This window comes from Rhinolophus hipposideros (assembly GCF_964194185.1).
Source record: "Rhinolophus hipposideros genome assembly, chromosome: 21".
NCBI classification, from domain to species: Eukaryota; Metazoa; Chordata; class Mammalia; order Chiroptera; family Rhinolophidae; genus Rhinolophus; species Rhinolophus hipposideros.
The window spans coordinates 35,443,693-35,455,018 of record NC_138067.1 but is presented as its reverse complement, the minus strand read 5'-3'; the positions used below and the strand labels follow the sequence as shown (position 1 = coordinate 35,455,018).

Here is an 11,326-nt window from a genome sequence, read left to right as displayed (position 1 = left end):
TCAAGTCCAAGAATCTTTATTTCATGAACAAAACTATTTGTGTAAAGAGAGACGAGACTGAATGGGCCCCTTTCTAAGTGGCCACAATCCAAGGCTGGTGAGAGAAGGCGGGGTTGGGCTGGGCAAGAGTGCATCACAGGAGAGGGGACCCCAGGTCCAGCCAGAGGAAGCAGGAGGGGAAATGTCACTGAGGGTTGAAGTGAGCCCCAGAACCCCCTGCCCCAAACTGTTCCAGCCTATGACAACCCACTCTGGGCAAGGAGGGGCTGGGCCCCAGTAGTGCGTGTCTGAAGCGGCCAATGTGTGCAAATCAGCAAGAAGAAGGGGTGCAGAGCCACTGCCCCACCTCACCGCCCCCCCTCCCCCCGCAAACAGGCAGCAGAAGCAGGGGTGGGAGCAGCGTTAGTATTGCTTTACCCGTCATGCATGGTGAGGGTGGGTGAGGGGGCAGGAGGAAGAAGGCTGGATTAGGGCTGTGAGCCAAGTCCCCTGCCCTCTCCCACCCTGGCGGCTCCGCTGGCAGGACTCTGAGGCTGTGGAGGCCCAGGAATGGCCAACCCCCATTGGGGGCAGGCTGTGCCCAGATGTTCCCCACTAGGGCTGGCTCTTCCTTGAGGCGGAGCCCAGGGCCTAAAGGTGAGGAAAAGACAAGGGATCAGGGACCTAGTGAGCTGACACCCTCCCAGGCCCACCAGCCCCTGCCCACCCACCCACCTTACCAGGGTTATTCGGCCACTTGGACGCCTGTACAGTTCTCTTTGCTTTCTGAGGTGATGGCCAGGTATTCCGAGCTGTGGGGGCAAAGGCCAGATGGATAGTGACCCCATCATTAGTCTGGCCCACCCCCAGGAGACTGAAGAGGGTTGTGGTACACAGGGATCTGGAGTTAGAGAAGGGGTGAGAGGATGGCTGCGAGCTGGCCTCCTAAGGATCCACAAGAAGTACAGGCTGGGGCCTGGATTCCTGAGTCTGAGGTAGAGGGGACTGGCGGCTCAGACTCCTGGGTCCTGGGGAGGAAAGGGGCTGGCGCTCGGACTCCAGTATCTTTGTGGGACAGGATGCTGGCCTGAACCCTGGGTCCTGAGAGCTGGGACCTGAGCATGGCCTTATCCCATCTCTGACAACAAATGCTCCCCTCTAGGGAGGACTGGCAGGTGGCACCCTGGGTTGCTCCCTTGCCCCCTCCCCACTCAGCTCATGCTCCCCTCTGGGAAACCCTGGGTGTCCCTCCTCACCGAACCCACTTACGCATTTTCTTGTGCAGCAGCCTCTGTAGCAGCAGCGATCTTCTTGTAGCAGTAAACCATCTCCGCCACAAGCCATATGGTCAACACCACGATGAGCACATACATCATGATCTCAGACACGATGGACGCCATGTCTCTGTTGGCTGCAGGGGCCAGGAGGGTTACGTAGCAGCCGAGGCCAAGCTCAGGAGGTATGACAGCCTGAGTGTGCTGCGAGCTTGTTGTGCCAGCTTGGGCAAATGGCTCAACCGCGCGGGGCCTGGTCTGCCAATGGGAACGTGCTGCTTCCCTTAAGTCATAGCTGTTGCTGTGATTCTTAACCAGCTGAGGAGGGACTCACCCTGCCTCCCGGTGTAATTCAAGGGTGCACCTGTGTCAGTCAAGTGGCTGTAGGTACCCAGGAACTATAGCTCTGCAACCAGAAGGCTCAGGTTCAAACCCCAGCTCTGCCACTTGCAACCGTGTGACTTTGGGCAGTTGCAAAAAGTCCGACTCTCTGGGTCTCAGTTTCCCCAACTGTAACAAGTTGATAATCACAATATCTCCTTCATGAGAGTGTTGTGAGAATTAAATAAGCTTAAAAATCCTTAGCGTAGTGCTTGACTTATAGTGACAACTGAAGTTAAATGTTTGCTATTATTATTATTACTGCTATTATTGGGGCAGTACAGCATAGTAGCTAAGAGCAGGGGCTCTGTGGCCAGACTGCCAGGGTTCAAATCCTGGCTCTGCCTCTTAGTAGGTGTGTGACCTTAGGCAAATGACTCCCCCTCTCCGGGCCTTGATTCCCCCTCTGCAAAATGGGGGTAATACTCATAACTTCTCACAGCGTTGCTGGGAAGAAGAAAGGTCCGTTAACATCCCTCACATGCTTGGATGCACTCACAGGCAGCACTGTCTAAGTGTTGGCGACTGGGAGCCGTTTTCCGGAAACCCTCTATCCTTCTGCAGCATTGGCTCTTGCCACCACCAGTTTCCTTTCATTGAGCCTAAATTTAAACTGTAACAGGAGAGCGCTTAGCCAGGGAAGCAGAGTTGAAGGCCACTGTGTCATCCTGGCCCGGATTTCGCAGGTGTCCACTCTGCATCTCCGGCCCCTCCTTCTGGCTGGCCAGGATCTCATCTTCCCTGCTGTCCCCACATGGTCTTCCTGTCAGTGGGCACTTACTGCTGCTCACCCAGGCAGATGGCATCGATGCTTTCTGGGCCAGAGCGAGTGAGGGTGCAGGGCTTCTCCCCTACTTTCCCACAGGAGGAGCTGAGGACAGGTTCTCTACCTCATCATTCACTCATTGGTTCATTCGTTTGTTCATTCACTCACGCAAAAGAGCTCATGAATGCATCTCATGCAGTGGAAACATGCTCAGAGCCAGGCTCTGTGCTGAGTTCTTTATCTAAGCATTCCTTGACTCTTTAAAACAACCCCAAGTATAGAGACAGTCCTAGTTTCCCATGTCAGCTGACCTCAGGAAGTACACTGAGTTGGATATATGTTGGATAAAGCTCACGTCATTGGAATTCTCATCCCTGCACCTGGAACTCAATGCCCAAACAGATTTAGGTAATCCGGTATTTCCTGCTCTCCGAATGGGATAAGGACAGTGACAGGCTTGGCTCCGTAGCCCATTTCCAGACAAGGAAACTGAGGCGCAAAGAAGGGAAGGTGCTAGGCAAGGGTGCACAGCCAGAATTGCATGCAGAGCCAGGATTCAACTCCAACTATAACTGACTACAGGGTCCGAGCTCTTGTCTGATTTGGAAAGCTTCCACAGCCAAAGAAAGACTTGGGAATAGCTGCCGTACAGCGAGTGCCGTCTCCGTCAACCCACACAGACATCTCAGGAGGTAAGACTGTGATTCACCTACATTACAGATGAGGAACTGAGGCAGAGAGGTCACAGAGAGGGTCAGAGGCACCTTCTCTGGGAGACCTTTGATTTCTTCACAAAGTCCCAGTCCCAAGAACTTCCCCTGCCTGCCCACACAGGCAGCCCCCAGATCTGAAGCCCCAGCCTGCACCTCTGCAGGCCGGACTTCTCACCAGCCTCAGACTGCTTCACCTCAAGACATTCTTCACTCATACTGGGTATATCAGAGGAAAGGAGTGAAGAAATAAAATGGAGTCACTGTAGTCAGGCTGCTAAATTACTAAAATCAAGTAGGCTGAGGCAGAGGAAATGATTCTATTCTTGCTTTATCTTTCCTGGGAACTTAAACATTTTAAACTCCAGTTATGAATATATATATTTTTATCTCTCCAGTTATGAATATATATATATATATATATGTATTCATTTCATACATACATACATATAAAATTCTGCTAGGTCATTATATATACCATGTTTCCCTGAAAATAAGACCTAGCTGGACCATCAGCTCTAATGCATCTTTTGGAGCAAAAGTTAATTTAAGACCGAGATATTATATTATATTATATTATATTATATTATATTATATTATATCATACCGGGTCTCATGTTGTATTAAATTAAGACTGGGTCTTACATTAATTTTTGCTCCAAAAGATGCATTAGAGCTGATGGTCCGGCTAGGTCTTATTTTTGGGGAAACACGGTATACAAGATCTTACGGATAAACCTCTGATTACTCTTTAAGGAGTTAGAAAGAATGTCCACGTGTCCAGACCGTCTGACATCCGTTATCTAAACCACCAGATACCTAGAAGATTATCATCTCATTTTAATCCAGAGTCTAAGAATGCAAGACTGATTTCTCTCAAGAATGCACTTTTATTGTAAGAACTCTTAGCTGTTCTTTCTTCTTCAGAACACTATCCAAAATAGAATAAGCCCTCGTCCCCATTTCCCAGCCCCACTCCTGGTGGGGAACCCCAGGTGCTTCCTACCATCTTCTGCACCTCTGCCAGGCCAGTAAAGGTCTCACCACCAATACCCACTGTCCCTCCTTTGGAAGTGACTCAGTTCCTTCCTTACCAGTTATTACCAGGAGGCAATATAGGCTGATGGGTAATGTTCAAACTGCAGTAAGACAGTAGACTATAATAAAACAAGTGTATGGCATGGCTGACAATGCTAATACTACAATAATATGGGTATTGAAACAAATTCTGTAATGTGATACGTAATGATAAAAATACTAGAGTGCAGTAGGTGATGAATATATTATACCGTGTTTCCCCGAAAATAAGCCCTAGCTGGACAATCAGCTCTAATGTGTCTTTTGGAGCAAAAATTAATATAAGACCCAGTCTTATTTTACTATAATATAAAAACTGGGTATAATATAATATAATATAATATAATATAACATAACATAACATAATATAATATAATTAATATAATTAATATAATATAATATAATGTAATATAATATAATATAATAGTGGGTCTTATATTAATTTTTGCTCCAAAAGACGCATTAGAGCTGATTGTCCGGCTAGGTTGTATTTTCGGGAAAACACGGTATGTTGGTAATTTTAAAATAGCATAGTATACATCATAGTATAAAATATTATAATATAGTGGGCAATGTTAAAAAGGCAATACTATAATGTGGTATAGAAAAACACTAGAGAATGGTGGATAATGCTGAAACCACAGGCTCTGGGAAGACAACATAAAGAGCTCTGTATTATGGAAATGTTGTTAGGAACACAGGCTCTGAGAGGTATCGTAGATAATGTTTAAAAAGAGAGGCCCTACTGGGTCACGGGCATGCCTGAGCCCCAGCCTCCACCACAGTCTGAGCCAGGCCCAACCACAAGATGGAAAGAACCTGGGTGTCTGAAGGGCTCACAGAGCCTCCCCGGCCTCCTGACTCTTCACCACAGCACTGATTTGGGAGACAGGATTGACACAGATTTCATTAAGCCACAATATTTGGGGGCGTCTTTGTCACCGCCATCCCACTTCCCCCCCCACTCACACAGGTGGGGCTCCATCTTCTATTTATATGGGTGGCCACCCACCCAGCATCTTGTCCTACATCGAAGAGTTGCTCAGACATGTCTCCTGCATTGAATTCTGCTAGGTCACTTGGATAATAAATATAAAAATGCTAATTATCAAAAGAAACCCACTGGCTTTGGCTGCCAGCAGAGGACAGTGAATCATGCCAAGAACAGGAAATGACAGTCACACAGGTTTGGTTGGCTTCCAAATCAGGTCCCAGCTCTGTGACCTTGGCCATATACTCTTACCTCCCTGAGTCTGGGCTTCCCCATCTGTAAAATAGGGCAGTAAGAACCCCAGCCCAGAGGGTGAGTGGAAGGTTCACTGAGGGACTCCTATCTCAAGGAAACGAAGGACAATGCATGTTGCCCATGATTAGGTGTGTGCTGCAGGCCCCAAGGGATGCCTTGCCACAGTTCTTTGGTGGTCCAAGGTCTGGGATATCTCTCTGACTTTCTATGGGCCATAGAACCCAATTTATACCCATCAGAAGATGGTTCAGAGAAGAGGTCCAAGGCGGCTGAAGCCAAAATGATGAAACAGTTCAAAAACACTTTAGATCCTACTATTTACTGTGGCCCCAGACCTGCAGCACTGGCCTTGCCTGAGAGATTGTCAGAAATGAACCCTAGGCCCACCCAGCTCTGCCGTCAGGATCTACACATTAGCAAGATTCCCGGGGGGGGGGGGGAGCTGTGTGCACAGAATGTGAGGAGCACTACTCTAGGTGACACACTCATATCTCTTCCTCCACTGTGACAGAGGGAGGTAGGGCTCAGGCACTTGACAAGCAGAACTGCCACCATCTCCCCCACACACAGAGGCCTTGCTGTGAGCCAGGCACACCGGCAGCTGGTACCCAAGCATATCACTCAATCCTCACAACTTCCCTGGAACATAGGAATGATTCAACTAACACCTTGGAGGTAGATGCTATTATCATCCTGTTTCCTACGGGACCCTTCAGCTCAGAGACAGGAACACACCTGCCAGAGGTCACACAGCACAGATAGCAGAGGTGTTATACCCAGAACTTTCATGGGAGATGCCTGCTATGCCCCCTCTGTGGGTTGAAGGGAAATGGAGGCAAGAGCTGGCGCTGGTAAAAAGGTGCAGCTGCCCCTGCTGCCGTGGGCGGTTGGCTAGCCCAGAAGTGGAGCCAGCTTGTCCCTTACCTACCATCTGTCCCTCCATCTGGCTGCCAGGGGGCAACAGGAACAAGGGGGCAGGCCGGGCCTGACTCACCTTTGTCCACCACCTCAAGGTGGATCTTTTTGACGACGGTGGTGTTGTGCTCATAGTTCTCGAAGAACAGTAGGCGGTAGACGTGGCACTCATAGTCGCCCGAGTGGTTGTAGGTGACATTGGTGATGAAGATGGACAGATCCTGCAGGTCCTTGGTGCCCCGGCTGCCGTTCCACACTACACGGCCCTCAAAACGCTCGTCCTCCTCCAGCTGTAGTACCTCGTTCTCATACCGCAGGATCTGGGGGCAGCCAACACAGGGTCACTGCCTGGGCCCATGTCCCCCACCTAGACCTCTATTCTGTCCCTTGCTCTGACACACAGAGAGACAGATGGACACACACCTGGGCTCAGGCAGGAAGGACGCAGTGGAATGAGGAGCACCCCTGGGCCTGCCCCAGACCCTGATTGTGCCCCGGATCCTGAGACACACACACATTCCTCATCATCCCTGAGCCCCCATTTGGACTTCCTGGCCTTCATTCTCTACGATTCTGTCCTGGCCACCTGACAAACTCCTCACGCAGAGTCAGAGGCAGCCTGACCCAGCCTCTATACACCCCAATTCTCCAGCGGGCCCTAAAAGTGTCTGGTGCCTCCTCAGATGTAATTAAAAATACACATAGTGTCAAGGAGGTCCAAAAAGTGCTGCTTCTTCTCCATGACGACCCTCCGAGATGTTCTTGCTGGTACTACCTAATTCCAATAACACTGACTTTGTGCCAACCATGGGCCAGAGGCGTCAACTCAATCAGTCCTCACACAGACCTTCGAGCTAGAGACTATCACCACCCCATCTTTCCACAGGAGAGAACTGAGGCTTGGACAGGGACTGGCTCAAGGTCACCAGCTGGTCAGTGGTGGAGCAGACATTTGAATACAGGTCATCAATAATAGCACATTATTGAAAACAAACAACCCTTCCTTAGAATCCCACCTCCCACTTGGACACCGACGTCCCTCCTCCCACTTGGACACCGACGTCCCTCCTCCCACACCCAGGCTGGGCACCCACACACCTTGACAAAATCCTCAGTGCCCTTCTGGCGGAAGGTCCACTCTGTGAAGGTCTCAGCGGTGGTCTCACTGCGGCGCTTGCAGGAGATGCACAGAATTTTGAAGGCCATCCCATACACAGCCTCGGTTTCTGAGTCCACCTCCACACAGCCCGCCCAGGCTGAGGACACTGCAGGGGCAGCAGGGGCACCCATCACCCTAGGCCCTGCCAGGCTCGCTGGTTATTGGCCCTCGGGCCCCTTAGAAGCCATCTGTTTCCCCTCAATAAGGATGATGAATGGACAGAACCAGACACTGAGCCTGGCCCTGCCACTTGCTGCATGCCCTTGGCAGGTCACTCATCTTCTCTGAGTCTCAGTTTCCCTCTGTGAATGATGAGGGAAGCAATCATCTTTGCTTCTGGAGGTTGCTGAGCAGATTCCATAAGTTAGGTAAGACCCCCGCAGGGGGCTGGCACACAGAAGGCCCCCCGATCAATAAGGCTGTTACTGGGGTAAGTATTAATAACTCCAAGTCTGTGCCACCCAAGTACCCCTTCCTCAGAAGGCCACTTGTCTGAGGTACTGCAGCATCTAGGTGGTGGGTCTACAACTCCTGCTGCGTTATAAGTTCAAGGCGGCAAAGTCATTTCCACCCTTATTGTTCTGCAAAACCAGGCAGCCCCAGAGACATGGGTTGGGAGAAGGCAAGACCTTAGAGGGGGAGATGGGCACTGGAACCAGGGCAGACCCCCACACTCCAACCCTGCTCCCCAGTCCCACAAGTTCCTGTGTCATCCACCCCCACTCCAACTTCTCCTGCCTCTGGTCCCAGGCTTCCACCTCCGATCAACCTGTCATCAAAACTCACCAAGCCTTTCCGTGCCTCAGGGCCTTTGTAACTCCACTGGATACCAGTCCCTTTGGGTCCCTCCTCCACATTCTTACCTGCCACCTCCTTCCTGCCCCCAAAAGTTCACTAGCTAATGCTGTGTCTCTCCAGCTCCAGCTCTAGGTCTTTTTCTTTGTCCTTGAGTCTCTTCCTTTATTAATTTTGGGGGCTTCTGTCCTCCTCTGTTGTCTCTTTCCCTCTCCCTGAGCATATCTGTCTCTGTCTCCCTCTCTTTATATCTCGTAGGGGTCTCTCTGAAGCTGCCACCACTTTGTATCCTCTTTGCAGGCTCAGACACCCTCTCCCTGTATGGGTCTCTCTCTCCACCTTTCCCTGTCCCCTTTTACACTCCATTTATCTGTGAGTCTACCAGTGTCTATCTCTGCTTCTCTCAAGTTTCTCTCTGCAGCTCAGATTAACTCTCTCTCCTCAACCCCTCTCTTTCTGGCAAACTCTGCGTCTCTCCTATGTCCCCCTTTACTTCCAACTCCCCAGGGTCCCAGAGGAGCACTCAGGAGTACTCCGGGTCCTCCTGCGTCGCTCACCCCTTCCCTCCTGTCACCATTTCTCCCAGCCTCTCCTCTCCGTCCCACTCACCGAGCACCACCTTCCTCCTTCCTCCCTCCGCCTCCGTCCCCCCCCCCCCGCCTCCCGCGGCTGTGGGTGTCACATTGCAGCCTGCGGGGTTCCGAGAGCAGCTGACTCCGCGTTTCCTCGCCCCCGGCTGAGCGCCCGCAGCCGCGAAGCTGTGCCAGCCGGGCCCCCGCCGGCGGTGGCCCACCCGCACTTGCACCGCCCCTCCAGCTCCGCGCGCACAACTTCTGAAGGGACTCGGCGGGGCCGGGGGATGGGCGAGGGCGGCCCTCGCCCCGCTCTCCCGGGTCCGGAGCGCGAACCCGCCGCCCGGCGGTACCCTGCTGTGTCCCCCGCCGCGCGTCCCCGGCGTACTCACCCAAGGCTGCCCCGACCACGAAAGCCAGCAGCGTCTCCATGACTGCTCTGCGCGCGCTGCGACCCCCTTCCCGGCCGCCGGTATTAATAGCGGGGCGAGAGGCGGCGGGACCCGGCGGCGGTTAGAATGTCCCCGGAGCGCGCGGGCGCAGCAGCTGCGGCTCTGGGACCGGCGAGGGGGGAGGAGGGGGGGGCGCGGCCCCCCCGCTCCGGTTACCGCCGGGGGCCCAGCCCCGGGGCCCGGCGTCCGGGCATCCCCGCCGCGCGGGCGGCAGCCGCTCCTCTGGCTGCTGCGCGGGCGCGCGCAGCGGGGCGCATCCACCAGACGCCCCGACCCCGGCCCCCTCCGGCTCCGGCCCTGCCGCGCGGGCCGCGCTCTCCTGCGCACTGCAGCGGCGGTGGCGGTGGCGGCGGCCCGGGAAGGAGGAGGGAGAGGGAGAGGGCGGGATGAATCACCGCGGGGGGAGGGCGCGGCCGCCCAGCCTTTGCCGCAGCGGCCGGGAGGCGCCCGCTGCACCGGCCTCTCCCGGTGGCGCAGGGACCGCGGCTTACGGGCATGGGCTCATGGTCTGGGTGTCGGACCTCTCCAGACGCTGGGGACCCTCAGCATCAGAATCTGGGAAAGGTCACCCCCAGAGTCACAAGGGAGTTGAGAGGGGGGATTGGGGGACAGGGCTTCAGACTTCAAATTATAGAACAGAGATCATGCTCAACGGGATTAGGGGTACTTGCCGGCACCTGCAAGTGACCTCCCGCTCATATCCCTGGCATCGGGGGAACCCAAGTGGGCATGGGGGGAGGTGCCAGGCTACGGTTACTAGGAATACTCCAGACCCCTCCCAAGCAGGAGGAACACCCTGCATCCAAACCAGACAGGCTGCCCCGGGGGGTTGGGTGCCATCTTTCAGGAGGAGGCTCTTCTTAATGCCTCCTCCTCGGCTCTGATGTCATCTACTCCTCCTCTCTGCCCCCACTCCCAGCTGGCTGTCCAGGTCCCTGCTGTTCCCAACACACCAAACCCATTTCTGCCTCAGGACCTTTGTCCTTGCTCTTCCCTCTGCCTGGACCGTTCTTCCGCAGGTGACCAAAGAGCTCACTCCAGCTCCTACTGCAGCTCTTGGCTTCAATGTCACCTTTGGTCTTCTGTTCATTCCAGGGAAACTGTTTCCCGGTCCTTTACTTGACCTCCTTTACTTGTTTCAGATTTTTTTTTTCCCACAGCAGTTGTCACCAGACATTATACTCTTCTTTTATATAGTTTCTCTGTTCAGTGCCTGTCCCTCCAACCCTGGAACATAAACGCCCCCAAGGTGAGGACACTGTCCTATGCACCAGTGTCTCCAGCATCTTAAACTGTGCCTGGTACATTGAAGGTTTCATACTTGTACGGATGAATAAATGCCAATGTTAGAGCCCTTGTGATATGCTGAATTCATGTCTACCTCCCTAAACAGTTGCAGCAAGTTCTATTATCCTCATTTCACAGAATAGGAAAACTGAGGCCGAGTCACTGCCTTGCCTAGGGTCATGCCCCGGGCCTCAGGTGAAATCCTATCCTGTGATGGCGGGTGGCCTGCCTTATCAGTAGGTTTTGCCAAATAGAGAGAATGGGGGTGGGGCTCTGGGCTGTCAGACCTCCGGCAGGGGTTGCTGTTCAGGTCCTGGCCACCAGGTCTGGGTGAAGTTCCAGAATCCCCCTGGCCTACCCCTGCCAGGCAAGAGGAACCAGGGGGTGGGGGCAGGCCTAGGGCAGAGAGATACAGGAAGCCAGGGATACCAGACACCATTGTGGTCTGGGCCTCTGTGCCAGCACCTCCTGGGCTGTGAAATTCCTCTGCAAAAAATAACTTTCTTGCTGTTCTGAGCCCTCCCTCTGGCAGGGGTGGCAGGCAGAAGCACAATGGGGACAGGCCCCCGGCACCGGGTAGCGGCACCTCCTGACAGCCCCATGAGCTGATGTTCCCTGAGCATCTGCTATGGATTGGGTGCTGCTCTATGCACTTTACTCACATTAACTCACCTAACTCTCCCTACAAGGTAAGTATTACCATTATGCCTACT

The 11,326-nt window shown here is 53.2% G+C and overlaps 1 protein-coding gene across 2 annotated transcripts; it reads right to left on the bottom strand.

Annotated features, from left to right (window-relative positions):
- On the bottom strand, positions 1–9,662 carry SCN1B (sodium voltage-gated channel beta subunit 1). Of its 2 annotated transcripts, none has more exons than XM_081032327.1 (6): positions 9,267–9,662; positions 7,447–7,613; positions 6,428–6,668; positions 1,249–1,390; positions 720–791; positions 1–630 (listed from the first exon to the last, which is right to left on the bottom strand). In XM_081032327.1, exons 1-5 carry the CDS (start codon positions 9,304–9,306, stop codon positions 725–727), a joined length of 657 nt encoding a protein of 218 aa, XP_080888453.1. In that variant the 5' UTR covers positions 9,307–9,662; the 3' UTR covers positions 1–630; positions 720–724. The 2 variants fall into 2 exon arrangements, with proteins under 2 accessions (XP_080888453.1, XP_080888454.1); XM_081032328.1 differs by lacking the exon at positions 9,267–9,662 and adding an exon at positions 8,294–8,909.
- Between the last annotated feature and the right edge of the window lie 1,664 nt (positions 9,663–11,326).

What these genes read in the sequence shown, in the direction of transcription:
- SCN1B (XM_081032327.1), bottom strand. Translation starts at nt 9,306, where the DNA reads ATGGAGACGCTGCTGGCTTTCGTGGTCGGGGCAGCCTTGG. An exon ending in CGTGGTCGGGGCAGCCTTGG is followed by an intron (nt 7,614 to 9,266) that starts GTGAGTACGCCG and finishes CTGCCCCTGCAG; the next exon opens with TGTCCTCAGCCTGGGCGGGC. An exon ending in CCTTGAGGTGGTGGACAAAG is followed by an intron (nt 1,391 to 6,427) that starts GTGAGTCAGGCC and finishes TGGCCCCTGCAG; the next exon opens with CCAACAGAGACATGGCGTCC.